Source organism: Choristoneura fumiferana, chromosome 10 (assembly GCF_025370935.1).
Source record: "Choristoneura fumiferana chromosome 10, NRCan_CFum_1, whole genome shotgun sequence".
In the NCBI taxonomy this organism is placed as follows: domain Eukaryota; kingdom Metazoa; phylum Arthropoda; class Insecta; order Lepidoptera; family Tortricidae; genus Choristoneura; species Choristoneura fumiferana.
The window spans coordinates 12,417,198-12,434,332 of NC_133481.1; the positions used below are offsets into that span (position 1 = coordinate 12,417,198).

At 36.1% G+C, this 17,135-nt stretch overlaps 1 protein-coding gene across 1 annotated transcript in view; it reads right to left on the reverse strand.

Annotated features, from left to right (window-relative positions):
- The window catches only part of LOC141431761 (ABC transporter G family member 2-like), a 34,586-nt gene that overhangs the window by 5,192 nt on the left and 12,259 nt on the right, over positions 1 to 17,135 (reverse strand). Inside the window, exons 9-18 of the mRNA XM_074092939.1 lie at positions 16,317 to 16,417; positions 15,690 to 15,845; positions 15,281 to 15,617; positions 14,806 to 14,812; positions 8,598 to 8,803; positions 6,499 to 6,646; positions 4,139 to 4,298; positions 3,456 to 3,601; positions 1,793 to 2,031; positions 369 to 491 (exon numbers count right to left, since the gene is read on the reverse strand). Coding sequence (XP_073949040.1) covers positions 369 to 491; positions 1,793 to 2,031; positions 3,456 to 3,601; positions 4,139 to 4,298; positions 6,499 to 6,646; positions 8,598 to 8,803; positions 14,806 to 14,812; positions 15,281 to 15,617; positions 15,690 to 15,845; positions 16,317 to 16,417 — 1,623 coding nt within the window. The remainder of the gene's footprint in view (positions 1 to 368; positions 492 to 1,792; positions 2,032 to 3,455; positions 3,602 to 4,138; positions 4,299 to 6,498; positions 6,647 to 8,597; positions 8,804 to 14,805; positions 14,813 to 15,280; positions 15,618 to 15,689; positions 15,846 to 16,316; positions 16,418 to 17,135) is intronic.

Genomic DNA, 17,135 nt, shown 5'->3' on the forward strand with positions numbered 1-17,135 from the left:
TTAATTTTTATAGAACCAGAGGCCGTATTGCCTAACGTTTCTGACGCTCGCGATTGGAATCAAATGACAGATTTCGTATACAAAAACTGTCTTCTGATTGCGATCGCGAGCGTCAGAAATGTTAGGCAATACGGCCTCAGGGTGGAGGAACCTTTGTGCTACTGATGTCATATTGACATTCCATACATCTGCCAAAGACATTTTTTGCGAAATTGACTTTGAAAAGGTAACCCTATAAGTGATTCAGTTTCCTCAACTGTTATGTACAGAAATATAGACAGTAGGTACGCATACAAAAACTGTCATTTGATTGCGATCGCGAGCGCCAGAAACGTTAGAGATTGGTACTTATTTCCGTAAACACCTACCTTTTCCATTTCCATTACAGATGTCATTGCTTGCATATTTTCTCATTTTAACAGTGTAGTTGTTGGCCTCATTTTCTATGTGAGCTAAGTTACCAATATGCTCGCCGCTTGCAACTTCTAATACTGAAATCATATAATTCATCTATTAAATCTTCGAAGTCGTGGTAGGCGGGTTTGACTTATTCTAATCCTATACCTATTTTTTTTTTTGGGAAATCTGCACGCAACTGCGACGAAACTGGTGTGTGAAATTCCCAATTCGCACTTGGCCCGCATGGGAACTACTGCCCAAGCCTGAGGCATATCCTTGAAAAGAGACATACATTTCCCCTCGTATTTTAGACATTTCCTGACAATGCCAATGTCAATGACATGGCCTTTGTTTTTCCTCCTGCGATAACGATGTATGCTAGCTAATATGCGACAAATATTCAAAAACTAGGATTATTATATTAAACTAGTGTTTACCCGCGGCTTCGCACGTGTAAATCATTACATATATGTATTCAGCAGTTGAATTGAAATTCCGGGATTTTATTAAATTCTCGTGGGAATTCCCTAAAATTACCTAAATCGTGGTTTTCATTGACGTTAAATTAAAACACCAATGCCAAATTTCATGACTCTAAACCCAGCGGTTGTTATTTCGAGATTTTATCCCCATCCCGTGGGAATATCGGGATAAACAGTAGCCTATGTGTTATTCCAGATGTCCAACTACCTACATGCCAAATTTCATGACTCTAAGCCCAGCGGTTGTTATTTTGAGATTTTATCCCTATCCCGTGGGAATATCGGGATAAAAAATATCATATGTTTTAATCCAGGTTACAAACTAACTTTTTGCCTTTTTGCGTGAAGAAGTAACAAACATCACCCACAAACACTCACAAACTCACTCACTCACTCACACTCAAAAACTTTCACATTTATAATATTATATAGTAGGATTAGAAACTAGATTTCGCTAGTACGCTTTTAGAAATTCATGCGTGATCAACCTCTTTATACTTTATTTGTTGCATTTTAAGTGCATTTTAATCGACTGAAAATAGGAGACTGTCCTAAAATCGGCTTTACCTATTTCTTACAAGCTTTTATTTAGTTTCACCCGTTGTCTGAAAATCTGAGTAGTAAAATTTGTCCCCCATTGACGTGAATTTTGGCACACTTATTTATGTTACACCTGTGACAAGACAATAATCTGGTAGGTAGGTACCTACCTAGTGAAATTCTGTTGTTGGTCTAGCGAGGATCGTCGGCGCAGGACAAAACTCTTCAACGGTTACCAATGGATAACGACGTATGCATATTAGGTAAGACCTTGGTAGAACGGGACCCTTCATTGCGGAACTCTACAAGCGTTTGGCCGGTATATTTAACAAAGTATTAGCGATAAATTAAGCAATTTAAATCCAACCTACAGTAGTCAGCCATGTTGTAGTACTGCGGGCATCTAAACCCTGCGTTGGCGAGTATATCAGGGGCGTCCTCGATCGCGCCTGCGTACAGCGTCCGTCCCTCCGCCATCAGTATAACGTCGTCAGCGGTAGAAAAGAGCTTGGAGGATGGCTGGTGGATCACGCAAGCCACCGTGCGACCGTTGCCCGCCACCGTACGGAGCGCCCGCGCCACTGACATGGATGACACGGAGTCCAAACCGCTGAAAAGTAGAATTGTTAGTTTTTTTTATCATTCTATAAAGACAAATAAAAAATAGGCATTAACCGCTGTGCCATCAAGAAGGTGAATATTTCAGATACTTGATCGGTCGGTACATGTCATTATCAGTACCATCCCACGTTTACCTATTATCACGTAGCATAATTAAATAGAAGGACAAGTCGCAAGAATCGTTAGATTTAGCATAGGCACTGTCATCAGATTTTTTTAGGTCAGACCGCCCGCGCTAGTTTTGCCATACGCAGCGAGTTCATACATTTTCTGCAAATGCGAGTAGAAAATGTATGAACTCGCACTAATCACTAATCAAAATGTAGCGGGGCGTAATATATTGAAGAACATATAATTTACAGGGGGGAGGGGCAGCTGCCCCATTCGCCCTCCCCTGAGTACTCCAATGGACACTGTCTTTAAATAGTTTTTAAAAATGTAACCCTGAGCATTATTTCTTTTAATAACACATGCCGAAGCAGTGACGACAAAAAAAAACGCCGCAAAATCGCTGAATACAACCCGCCCCGGCTTTGCACGGATGCAACTTTGAAAAAGAGAGGCGAGAAAATAAAGAAAGTCAATTCAATAATCAAAGGCGGTAACTTCACATTCTTCACTTCGTTTCCTCCAAAACTGATTAGGTATATAAACATTCCTCTTGGATCACTTTAGGTACCTATTGATAAAAACCGCATTGTTGCGTAGCTCAAAAGACCTAAACGTACATACATATCTACAGAAGAAAAGACGGCGGGAAGATTCACAATGGTCTGCAAAATAGAGAAAATGGTGAAATTTGGGCCTCTGGCCGTTTTATTAATCAAATGAAATTCAGGGTAGTAAGAATAGTATCTATAAAACACTCTACTATAAAACAGTTGTTTCTGTTTTTGTTCACGTTATCATACGTTAGTCAACCCAATTATTATGAAATTGGACGCTTCCCATTTAAGATTGGGCTCGGGAGTCAACGGCACTGAGTAAAAGAAAGGATTTCTGTGCTTGGCTAAACACCAAAGTAGGACGTTAGCTTGTTGACATTATGGTAAATAAATATATTGGTTGATGGGTTGAAGGTTTATTTTCCAGATGTGACATAGAAACTGTAATCCGAGTGTCTACACAACCATAAATGCGACGTTAGGCTTTAATGCAATGAGAGGCACGCAGTGTAGGTAATTTTACAATTGACTAGTGCTCTGCAACAACAGTTTGTCAGTTTCCGTTTGCCGTTTCTTTTTTACCCGACTGCGAAGAAGGAGGGTTATTTGCTAACTTGACCCAAAAACGATAAACATAGCAAGTTAATTAAAAACGTCTACGTCTTTGGGCGACCCTTGCAAATTACTTCGAGTGTATTTATGTACTTACAATCTTCTGTTACACTGAAGGTAAGGGTTCAGTACATACCTAGTGGGTTCATCGAGTAGCATGATAGCGGGATTGGTGAGCAACTCGCACGCGATTGTCAACCGTTTTCGCTCTCCTCCAGACATCCGTCCCGCTTTAGTGTTAAGTACATCTTGAATACCAAGCTGTGATGATACTGTCTCGATCTGAAATTTAAGAAAAGTTGCTAATTAATCGGTTTTGTGTTGAAAACTGTGCTGTGGATAGCCTATCTATGTACACATAAAGCCATCATTTAGGGTACCTACCTAGGTACTTACCTAAGTATTATCGTAATAATTTACAAAACCGCAATTCTAAAATCACGGTTATCTTTTTTTTATCTTATAACTTTGAACGAATAATTTCTGTATAATTTAATTATTTATTTATTTCGAGGCTTTCGCAGACCGGCAGACGGACGGGCGGCCATGGTAAAACTATAAATTAGATGCCATATGGATACGAATGTAATACGTATTGTTTTCCATATTAATAAGTGCAATAATATTATTTAATAGAATATAGAAACGCCATACTAAATAGTGTTTATTTTGATTATGATTGATTAAAATTACTTTTTTCTATTACTAATCTATCTATTATCTTATCTTTATTATCCGGGCTGCTATAAAAACTACCTAACATCGAAGGCTAAGGCGGGAGCTAGTATTTGTAGCCAACTTCATATTATTATGACTTACCGCATATTCTCGTTCTCCACAAGTAGCTTTAGGCAATTTGAGGCTGGCTGCAAATATTAGTGTCTCTTTTCCTGTTAGGATGTCTATAAGTGTAGCGTGCTGTGTCACCAGAACAGTATTCCGATCGGTTCCGTATATCAAACCTCTTACTCCGTTTTTTCTGAAATCATGAAAGTATAATAACAACTCAACACTAAAGCTAGAAACACACTGACGTCGGAGGCGGAGCGGTGCGGCGCGGCGCGGGGGCGCTGCCCGTTGTAATATTCGAGCTAACGTGAAAGAAGGCACACAGAATACTGCACCACGCTTATTTCCTGTGCGGTATTCGTGTGCCCTCTTTTATGTTAGCTCGAATATTACAACCGGTACCGCCTCCGCGCCGCGCCGTGTTTCAAGCTTTAAGTAACGACCAAACGACCGATTCATACATTCATACGATGCAATGTTATGTTTAGAATGAGTGTCTTTCAAATTACATTATAAATATAAGATCTTTTTACTTATACTTTTTGTTGACTGTACCTAAGTTACGTACATTGTCATGCAATTTACATAAAAAATTGGTACCTATACCAAATTCCAAGTAAGTAAATCCGACCATTGGAAATGGGTCAAAATCAACTTGCAAGATTTGACCCAAAAACAATAACAAACAGGCCAAGTTAAATTAAATCTTTCAAAAATGCATGCTTTTCTTCCCGTATCAACTTGCTCAAAACTATTATCTTCTTATTCTGTGTCAAAGCTCAAATGTAGCGAACTAACAACAACATGGCCCTTTAAGTCGCGAAGGAACAAAGTATTGCGTAATCGGCTCATTGCAATCTTGGGAAAGTGAACTTACTCGCCTTGACCAGACGCATTTGCTTTAGCAAAATGAAATTTGGTTTCGATTTTCGGTTTTTTTGTTTTTTATCCGACTGGATGGAAAACGAGGTAAACGTGGTTTAAATTGCATAAGCTGTTTCTCTTACAATGATGCGAAAAGACGAACATGTAACAAGTGGGATTAAAGGTGCATTCAAAGAATATGTTGTATAGATGTAAGTTTACCGGGTACTAAAATGATATCCGGTTCACTTGGAACTGGTATTAGGTGAGCCAAATGAGTTGGTTGCGCGTGTCTTACTCTGCGGACCGGTGTTTCGTAGCCTACTTATAGTCATTTTTATTTTGAGCTTTTAATTTATAATTGGCATGAGTTTGATCACATTCTCGCCTGACGGTAAACGCATACTTAAGTGGTTTGTGACAGTATAAGATTGCCTATTAGATGCGTCTTCGCCCATAGATTTGAAGAAGCTCCGATATAAGGGAACATGCAGGCAGGGAATTTACTCCTCAGTCGCTTTGACGCTTTGTGAACATCGAAAAATAGAGGTACTTATTACATGGATAATACTTAGGTGATCTAGACACGCGGTAGCGTGTCAACCCAAATTCAAGCTAACAGAACTGGCGAGAAGCACCGTGTGTAATTTTACCCGAACCATTTGGGCTCATTTGTTGAGACTTGTGAGATACATATGTGCTCCAAATGTCATAAACACACCTCAAACGGTTATTTAGAATTTAACATCCAAAAATCTAAATTTTTATCACTGGCACCTATAGATCAAAACTCTAACCCAGTTCCAGATGACCTAGAAAGTTAAAATTTGGCATCCATATAGGTAGTTGGACGAATACAAAGGAATAAATCAGAAACTAGTATTTTTTTTCATTTTATTATAATTTTAATTTAAATTAAATTATTTCTGTACAAAAAGTAATGATATCCCATCAAAAGATAAAAGTGAAATGAGAGCCAAGTTCAATATTATGATAATATGCCTTGATTGTTGACTTTTAACGACAAAAAAAGTGAGATCTAAATGGATGCTAAGTTCTATGGTCAGTCCTGAAATTTATTACATACATGTTAGTAGGTAGGTACACATAGTTTTTAGTAGGTAGGTACTTAATAATAATTCGTATATTATGAAAACTAGCCAAGTCAGACCTTAGGCTTCAATGTATTATCCTATTTAAAAGAAGAAATGAAATTTAAGTTTTTATAAAATATTTTATATTGTTTTAAATACATTTCAGGACTGACCACTGCACTTGGCACCCATTTAGATCTCACTTCTTTTTTTCATTAAAGTCAACAATCAAGGTATATATCATAACATAATATTGAACTTGGCTTTCATTTCACATGTATGTTTTGATGATAGATTTACAGATGTGTATTTAACTTGAAAATTAGGGCAGGGACCATTGAAAAATATTTTGAATGATAGCTCTTCGATTTCACGGCAAATGAAAAAGCTGTCTGTTTATTTACTTCATAAACTTAGTTACTGTTTACTTACTTTCGTTTCGCCAATATTTTAAGTAGGCTGGTTTTCCCTGCTCCTGAAGGTCCAAGGATGAAGGTGAGGCGTCCAGGCCTGAAGGCCCCGCAGACCCCGTTTAAGATGATCTGGCCGGCAGATTCTTGTTTGTTACTTCGTAAGCAGGCTGAACAAACATTGTGAATTAAATCCCACTAATATTATAAATGCAAAACTTTGTAAGTCTATTTGTTTCTTACCTCTTCACGTCTAAACAGTTGAACCTATTTAAATGAAATTCGGTATACAGATAGTTTAAGTACCAGGAAAGGACATAGAATAGTTTTTATCCCGGAAAATAGAGTTCCCGCGGGATAAAGATAAACGAATTCTATATGCGGATGGAGTGGCGGCAACGGCTAGTTCTCTATAAAAATTCCATGTTAACTGTAATCAAAACTGCAAAATACCTACTATATTCAGAGATATTGAATATGATCATGGAGATCATTATCAATTTCTTCACAGTTTTTGAGAGTTGTTTGGTCGTAAAAGATTCTTAGTTAACGGCGCGCAGAAAACATGACTTATATTTACTTTAAGCTAGGTACATAATATTTACAAACATATTATGTTCTTACGTACTCGTATAACCGGTTCCCAACAAATATTACCTGCAAATTCAATTTTTAAGTTCTAATGGCATGACTAAAGGGTCATTGACCAATAGTCAAGCACAAAACCTTTTGTAGCAATTAAATATTACCTACCTATTTACAGACGAAAGTGTGTTTATTTCATCCAGGAGATACGCATAGGTAGGAGATTGCATAGTCTAATATAATATTTCATTTGTTTATAGCTTAACACGTTCGCCGGCGGTACCCAAGATATGGAATATACTGGAATGACAGTATTTTTTCTTATACAAAATGAATCTACGGCTATAGCAGTACTCGAGCTTGTTATTACACGTTGTTTCGGCAGTAGTGCAACAGTTGTTGTACATCACATGACAGTAAGAAATTGCTACGTATCAATGCCATGGGTTTTGCTCAGGAAGCACCGTACTGTCTTATAGGCAATTGCGAATAAATACCTACTGCGTTAGCCGTACTGTCATATAACGTGGTTCGTATTTTACGGCAATGCCCTTTACCGCTGGAGAACGTGTTAATGAATATTAAGAAATTAATTAATTACAATTGCTGGATTTAACTATTATGTCGCGATAGGAAAGAACATATGCTTGTCCCTATTAGTGTGCTTTGTATTTCTCATTATACATATTTGTATTTGTTATCTCAAATTAATAAGTCCTCTCGTCCCTCCACAAACACTATCTTTAACAAGTTGTACTCGAACTTGACATGAATTATTACTAATAAGTAGACTTTGATTATATAAATTAGGTAAAGATATCGATAGCAATTCGAACTTCATTTCCACAAAAGGTGAATTTGGGAAACAGTGGCGCGCAGTGCCGTCGTTATATATTGTTTTGCTTTTATAATATTTGTGACATTTAACTATCCAAATCCTTTGTTTAATTTGGACAGTAGCAGAACTATTCCGAATCTAATAACGAAGTCACTCAAAGACGCTCTTATCTGAGGATTACATCTCGTACCTATATTACAAAACATTATGTAGATATAATTAACACTTTATAATATCTATTTTTAACATCGGATCTAAAGGGGTTCATAACTTGTTAAACTTTTATCACTTTGTGCGACCGTTGGTTTGTTCATGTATAGTAGAAAACAAAGGAATTGATGCAATTTTTCACTTTAGAAGGAGGACAATGATCAAGCTGCGGTATCTCAAAAATATAGCCCTTCACAAAATAGTTACCAATAAAGGTAGAGCATTTAATAACGATAATAATATATTCTATTTAAGTGCTGGGTTTAGGTAGATTTCATTGATATTTGTATTGCTTCAACTAAATACCTATCCACTGACAAAAAATATAAGTATCTGCACATTTTTGGAAATAAAAGTCGTTGAACGAGAATGGTGCTTGACATCATTTCCATAACCGCTTAAAGTTGTTACAATCATTACTTATATATATTCATTATATTATTGCAAATGAATATTTGCAAAATTATACACATAGTATTAATATTTACCATTGCGTTTCTGAACGGTCAAACTGACATCCAAGAATGTTGTTATATCACTGCTTCCGTTAGCAACACTTAATTCAACGATAGACATAACTGGTACCAACAATTTTCGTAATCGAAATGCGCGCGCGCAGCGGCGTTGTTTACTAGAGACTGGCGGGATCCACTGACGTGACCAGTGCAGTGATGTGAAGGATCGTGGTACCGGACTTTACAAAGAAGCGAAGTCAGAAAATAATGAGTTTTCCACAGATAAAAGTGCTATTATAAGAGCCCTACAGTTCAAATTTGATGAAGTATTTATTTTGTTTCGCTTAATTAAGATAAGTACCTACTTAAAATTACATATTATCAATTCTGTGGTAGCTATAGCTGATAAATAATCACGCATTTCATGTTGCATTCTTCTGATTTCTATTTCTTCATACACCACCAGAAATTGAACGTAGGTATGTTCCATTAAAGTGAGTGCAAAAATAAAGAAAATTATGCTGCGCTTCTTGGTAGGTACCATAAATGGATGTACCTACTATTGTGCTTAGTACGAATAAATGCACACCTGAAAGCGTGTGTACCATAATAACAATGAGAGTTCCTGTGACAGGCTGGTTGTCGTTGTAGTTGTCGTTAAAAACTGTAGTAGTTGTGTGAGGTCTCTTTGTACACTTTGGCATCTATGTCACTAATGTGATAGGCTAAATGGGTAATTATTTGAGGTGTAAGATAAATGTTACAGAAATAAAAACACACATTTTGATGTGGTCTGTTTTATTTTGAACATAAGGATATGTACCGATAAGATGCTTTATATTATAAGAGATCGATAAAGTTTATTTTGGTTAAAAAAAAGCAAAAATCCAATTTTAACGGTAACGAAAATGAGCATCGACCCACGAAAAAGAACATTTTGTTTATTTTAAAATCTTATAATTGTACTATTTGAATGAAAACCCGATCATAATGAGAAACGAATAAGCATTATTTAATTAATCAGGTATCAACAGAAATAGACAATCGATATCTATATAAAAAAAAAAAAACTTGACCACGAAAATGACGACTTCAAATTGTCATTTTTGTAACCTTTTAAATACTATCTAGAAATTACTTAATTAAAGTAAGATTAATAACTTCAACTCACAAACCAAAACAGTTTTCAATACCTTCCCCCCGTGCAGGTCTACGGTAAACCAGAACGAAATTATGTTACAACGAAACAACACAACAAAATGCTCCTCTAAATGACGAAGTTTTCTTTTAATATTTAGATATATACATTTCACACGTACATTCAGGGCAAAATAATTCTTGAACCTCTCGCCAGTTAACAAAATTGGCGACGCACTGGTCATAATTCCTATAACCACACCTGGAGCAAATGTTGTTGACGGTCAATCAATAACGGCATAAACGATTACACTGTAAAAAGCAGAAAATTCTATAAAAAGTGTTCTGTATTTTTTCTACTTGTAGGGAAAATCATCTTTTTCGTGGTCTTTAATCAGTTTCGTGGCCCATAGGACCACGAAAATGATGACCACGAAATTGAAAAGCTCTTACTTTCGCGGCTCTGCAGTAAATATCCTATAGGTTTGAAGCAAATGAAATCAATATTGAATAACTTAACTGCAAATGACACAGCAGCAGTAAAACATTATATTTATTTACCCAATACTTACCAAGTCGCAACCGAAACGAAAATGACGCTCGATCTTTGACGCAAATCTAACTGAACCTTTATTACATTAATTATAGATAAATAATTATGACTTGCGATAAACATTATACGTTATATTGACCCAGTCTTATTTTCAAAGTTGCTTATAGTTAAAAAAGGATTTACAGGAGGTTTGACCTCTTTTTTTTGTTTAAAATATACTTAATAAGTGTGGCTACGAAAATGATGGAACAACGGGAAATATAGAAAAAAATAGTCTTATCAATGTCGTAATTTTTTTATGTTTGCATGCATGGTATATCATATTATGAACATTCAATCCATGTTTTAAACAGCAAGTTTTTCTATACCTTGTATTTTTACAATACTACAAAGTAATCAGGGATAATCCGAACCTGACCACGTAACTGACTTTTGTGCAGAAAATTTCAGTTATTGTGGAAAAAAAGATAAAATAGAATAAAATGAATTTACCACAAGTTTCAGTGATAATATCCTAAGCAACTTAAAAACAATAAACGATATATTTCTAATTTTATAATTGAAAATTTGAGTCTGAACACAATTGAACCTCTCGAAATAATAACCCAAATAATTAAATAAACCAAAGTTGTGTTGAAGAATTCGCGCTATCATTGCTTCATCCAGTATTACCTCTCTTATTTCGTTTTCTAGGTTTTTTTTTTACTGAAAAACGGCAAAACCCACTAGACACTGGTGAAATAGTCCTCTGATGGATAGGGTATTAAAAAAACAAACTAACTAAATAAGCCAATCACAAGCAAGGTTGTAACTTCAAACGGACCTCACGATACTAACGCCATCTAGCGATATTTCGCCAAGAAACGCTCATAAATTGACTCTACCAAAATAAGATACAAACTATCAGCAGTCCCAGTACGGGGCCTCGCCAACACTCGTTTACTTTCTCCTCGTAACATTGCTGTTTCTTTCACACTTAGAACGAGTGATAGTGTTGAAAGCGATGGCGATACTCGTAACTATACGTAAATGCGCAAAAGTAGCTTATTATATATGTACTCTGGAATAGTGTAGCTTTCTATTAATGTAATAATTGTTGAAATGTTTAGGTTCAGTAATATTATTCAAAAGTCTATCCCCTACATCTATATAAACTACTTTTATATATATACCCATATAGTCAGAATCTCTCGAACGGATTCAACGATTTCGATGAAATTTGGTATGTGGGAGTTTTAGGGGATGACAAATCGATCTAGTTTGGTCTTATCTCTGGCAAAACGCTTATCATCGAGTTTTAGCTCGAGCAAAGCTCGGTCTCCCAAGTACTTGTTTTAGTATAGATACAGGGTGAAATTTTGAATATAATACAAAATGAGAGTTTCAAGCTCAGTAAATGCTTGGACAATATAATGCATTACGAGTAACTCCTTCGTTGAAATTAGTCTCATCTGATTATGATTATGCTGATGTCATGAAATCACCGCAAATTTTATAAGACTAATATTAACAATTGAGTTAATGCATATAATAGGTCAGCATTAACTGAGCTTAAAACACTTATTTTGCATCACGTTCAAATTTTCGACCTGTAAGTTCAATACTATTTTTATTTTTATTACCTCTAAGTACTTATTGGTGTGCATTCTGCGGTCTGGATATGGCAAATAAGATGCAGGTATGCTGCCCACACGTTATGTTATGACTGAGTAAACAGAACTGCATTATCTATGTATATATCTATGTGTCGGGGCAGATATTTGTATGAAAAATACGAATGTTTGTTCTCGGGTCTTGGGTGTTTAATATGTATTTAAGTATGTATCTATCTATATAATTATATTTATCCGTTGCTTAGTACCCATAACACAAGCTTTGCTAAGCTTACTTTGGGACTAGGTCAATTGGTGTGAATTGTCCCGTGATATTTATTTATTTATATCTTTACGACACGCGGAAAACGCATAAATTTAGTGCCACGAAGTCTCCATTATAAAGGAACGCTTAATCATAAAGAAAAAATAACACAATGCTACAAAACGAAATATTTTTTATTCCTTACATTTCTAATTTTAATCAAAAATAAATTATTTTTACTGCACAATATTATTTCATAGCCCGTTTACAACAGATCTACAGTAACATATGCATTGACGCACATGATATTACATAATATATTAAGAAAAAAATTGGTATCCTATTGTTGTCTACCAAAATTTTTTATTTTTGTAATGTCTGTACTGCTTTTAAGAAAGAATATTTGTATTGTATTGTAGAAGTATTGTATTGTACCTACCAATTTGAGAATAGTCAAGGAATACATAAATAAAGTCTTATTTATAATAGTTTCATTACGCAGCATGGATTTTACAAATGTTGAGCAAGATTCAATTATTATGGTTTATTTGACAAAGGAAGCCCAGCGCCAGAGGTTCAGTTGAGAAAACTGAATTATGTACCTTTGTGCTATTAATGTTATGTTGACATCCAATACTTTTGTCAAAGAAATCATAGTAAAATTGATTATTAAAAGGTTACACTCTGGTACTTGATTTAGTTTTCTCGGCTATAGCTACTGCAAGCAGAGCTATCATCGCTGAAGATCCAAGTTATTCGCTTTTTAAATTTAATTATTTTGAAAATTGCTTAGTACTTACCTATTATACTTATGTAACGATGTCATGGAATGTCTTACATACCAATAAATCAAGTATACAATAAAGTTACAGGTACATTAAATATGCAGATAATTACAGATGCAATCAGATGCATTTAATATCAGTCCTGTTCTAATATTTATAACTTCTAGCTAATGGTATTACGTATCATGATGAATGACTTTTACCATAAGCAAAAGTATTTAGTAGTTAAGTTCACTTCAAGAAATTCCTTCAGTAGTTACCTCAATGTTACATTTGTACGGCATAAAATACTTATCACAGACCCCTATTTACTCACAATTCAATGTGACAATCGAGTAATTGTCTTTTTTTTTATAAAATAACTGTCGCAAAGGGTAGTGCATGTTGGGTTACCTCCTCTTGTGCTCAAGAGTTGCCGTTCCATATGGGATCCATTTGCAGGAAACAGCAGTACTTAGGCTGGTACGTACTGGGCGTCGCTCTATGATTTACTGAATGGCCAGTGGCCATTTAAGGGCATTGTTGGCCGTTGACTAATAACGCGACACAGGAGGAAGGGGAATCCGATGTTTTCACTGTCAAATTTTTTGTACATCTTGACATTGTACGAGTATTTCCGAAAAAATAATAAATAAACTGTTTTAAATAGTAGCAAAGACCTTAGTTGATCGACTATACAAAATTTTATGTTGGGTGTAGGTCCTGTACATTTGTAGCGGACTTAGTATAGGTCACATTTAAAGCACCGACTAATAACTGTCTTTATTGGGGCACGTATTTGAATATCGAAATTTAAAACATCTAAAGTTAAAACGTCGACGGTCCAAATATCAAAAATCAAAATATCGAATGATCTAAATATCTACTATCATTATATCGACGTCTGGAATTCCTAAATCCGAAATATTCAACGGCTAAAATATCGAAAGTTCAAAATATCTACAACTGAATGATCGATATATGTTAATATCGAAACACAAAATATCAACCGTCAAAAGACCAAATTTGCATTGCCTTTGCATGCCGTAAGTTATAATCGGTACCGCGCTCCAACAGCTGATCACGAGCACCACTCGCGATGCTCTTTCGCCCAAGGACGCCGCGCATTTTTTAAGGCGCCACCTATGGTTCGCCGGCGGTTTTCGGTGATATTGTAAGATTTATAAAATAATAATTAGCGTAGATACAGGAATATTTTTTATTTTATTTAAGAGGTGGTTTTGTATTTTATAAGGATAAAAATAAATGAATGTGTTTATCATATTTATTTTATTCTAAATCATTCACTGAACAGAACTCGCATTACGAAAAAAAAAACTCTTACATGGTTTTATTTGCACTTTTATGTGGTATAATCTTTCTGGGTATGATATTTTTTGAAACATGGGAAATTGCATAATGGCACTGAACAACCAGGACATAAAAAAACTGTTTCTTTGCGCCCTCGTTTACCAGTAGCCTTCTTTAGGTAGCCCGCAGCCGCAGCGCACTGAGCAGGCAGCGCGGGCGACGGCTCGTAATGCCGTGCCCCCGCCCCTCAAGTAAATAAATTGTATGTGTGAGTGTGAGGGTAGCTGAATCGTTCTTCTACACGTTGCTATTAAGCGGATCACAAACTGTGTTCGGTATTTAAATACAAACAGTATGAAATCTGATCAAGACTACTACTCGTCATCCGCGACTCTAAGAAAAAAAGTGTCACGAGTGGCATTCGTCATCGGCGAGCTAGACATGGCAGTTATTAAAATGGCCGGCGAATTAAAGCAAAAATGCGCACCGACTGGTTCTCGTGATCGGCGTGCAAAGTGTAATATCGAAAATTAAAATAGCGAAGGTTTTGGTCACGGTTGAACCTATCAGCTCCTCCTCGCTGCGCTCGTCGTCGCACCTAATTTTTAGATTAGATTACTTAGTACCTGGAATTTAAAACTGAAGTCTGATTAATTCAACCGAAAAGTTTAGGTGCCACGACGAGCGTCGCGAGGAGGAGCGTGTTAGGTTCAACTGTGGCCAAAACAGGCATGAGCCGAGCGAGCGAAGCCAGCGTGCCGCGGGAGCGGCCGGCGAGTACCAAAGTTAAATTTCGTATCAGTAATCGACTATTGTACCCTTCGGTTCGGTATTATAGACATTCGATATTTAGAATTTCGACCTTAGAATCGTTCGAAATTTCAATTTTCGATATTTTATCCGTCGATATTAGGATTTTCGAAATTTTAGCATTCGATAATTATACCGTTCGATAATTTAAACTTTCGACATTTTGAACTTCGACCTTATGATCGTTCGACATTCTGATTTTCGATATTTTGACCTTCGTCGTTTTAACCTTATATACTTAAAATAATGATATTCAATTACGTGCCCCTTTATTGACTATTTACATGCCCTGTAGACCCTATACCTCAAGACACATATGAGGGATATCTGCAGCAGCACTATCCAAATTAACAACGCGTAGACGTCGTATAGATAGGGTCTATTTAATCCTAAATAATTAAGATATGTTTGGGGATTTTTGAACATGCAGAATGCTTTGTTGCAAGGTAGACGTTCTCTGTCGAAACCATAAGCAGTTTGAATGAAAGCGTCGAAAGCGTACCTAAAGTACGATATGGCAGCAAATGGACGCAAGTAGAACGGCATCTCGTGGTACGGGATGAAGAATTCTGAGAACATCAGCATTGGGATGTTGGCTGCTGGCACTACAAACATTCCCAGCTGGAAAAAAATATTTTAAAGTTTTTGGTATGCATTTGCTTTTTGTGATTTCATGTGTATTTTTTGCCTTACCTTCACATCACACGCTGCTCCAAGGACAAAGCCGAACGTCTGCGCTAGGATTGTTATGAGGACGCAAATGATCCACGCGAGAAATACGCGTTGTATATCCATTGGTTGCGATGTCAAATACCAGGCGGGCAACAGGAAAATCGTGGCACATAATAACTGGAACAGAATAAGTTTTTGTAAAAAAAAAACATTTTATTAGATACCAGGAAGTGGAATTGCAAAATTTCAGGATGTAAACGTACATACGAGTTCATAATAATGCATGTGAAGTTAAATAAAAGCTTTTAAAGAGAAAATAAGTTCAACAGATACATACATTCAACGAGTTCTAAATTATTATTATAATTATATTAAACTATTATCACACGAACTTCATAATTCAGTCTTCATTACATACCTTACTTATAAACATTTTTAATGAAATTATTACGGCATAATAAGTAATCGGAACTAGGTATAGGTAACGAAGAAGGCAGCGGTCGAATAGCGTTCAACCTACGTATAAAAGGATTTGCAGAAACTGAAGTTAAATAAAAGTTTGGGTAAAACGTAAAAAGTAATTAATGACACAAATATATATTTAATATCTATGCGATAAAATCCGGTTTCGATGACCAAAAACTTTACCTGAACGGGCAGATCCATCAGGATTTTGGCAATGCAGTACGCAGGTAGAGAATACCACTTGTTCAAATGTTCTTGAAGGATGACCGTCGCTTCGACGGGAACTTAGAAAAAGAATAAAAACGTATTAATAAAAATAAACTGGTCAAGTGCGTGTCAGACCTTACACATTTAGGGTTCCGCACTAAATGTAGAACCAATCGAAGCAACTAACGGTCTAAGAGCAAGCGAGGGCATCGACAGCCGATGGCCCAGGGGGGGGGGGGGGCAAGTGATATGGAGAATAAGAAAAGTATGAATTTTAAGCATCTATTGAAATTGGAGAATTCATTTGCGTTTCGGTTTCGACGTACGGGGTGATCGATCAACCAAGTCAAGTCAGATTTAGGACTTTGGTTTGGTTAGGTTAGCATATAGATAGCATCTGCCCCTCCTTGCTCCCCCCTGGCGACAAAAAATCAAAAGTCAAAAGTCAAAATGCCAAGAAGAATGCGCCGCCAAGAAACTTGGCAGAAAGTCATTTTTTCAACATAAAATAATTACAAATAAAATACTTAAAACTACAGTATACAATTAAATAAAAGAAAATACAAAAAAAATAATAATACAGGGATGTATGGGGTCCCTTAGTTACAAAACTAAAACACTAACTATTATCTAACTATTATCTATTATCTACACTAACTATTATCCGCCGACGCCCTTGTCTATGAGGGAAGCCTATGTCTAAAGCAGCGTTTCCACCAATAACGTGCGAGGACGTGTTGCGAGGGATGTGTTTTTCATTAACCAATAGAAACGCTTTATTTACAAATCGTCGCG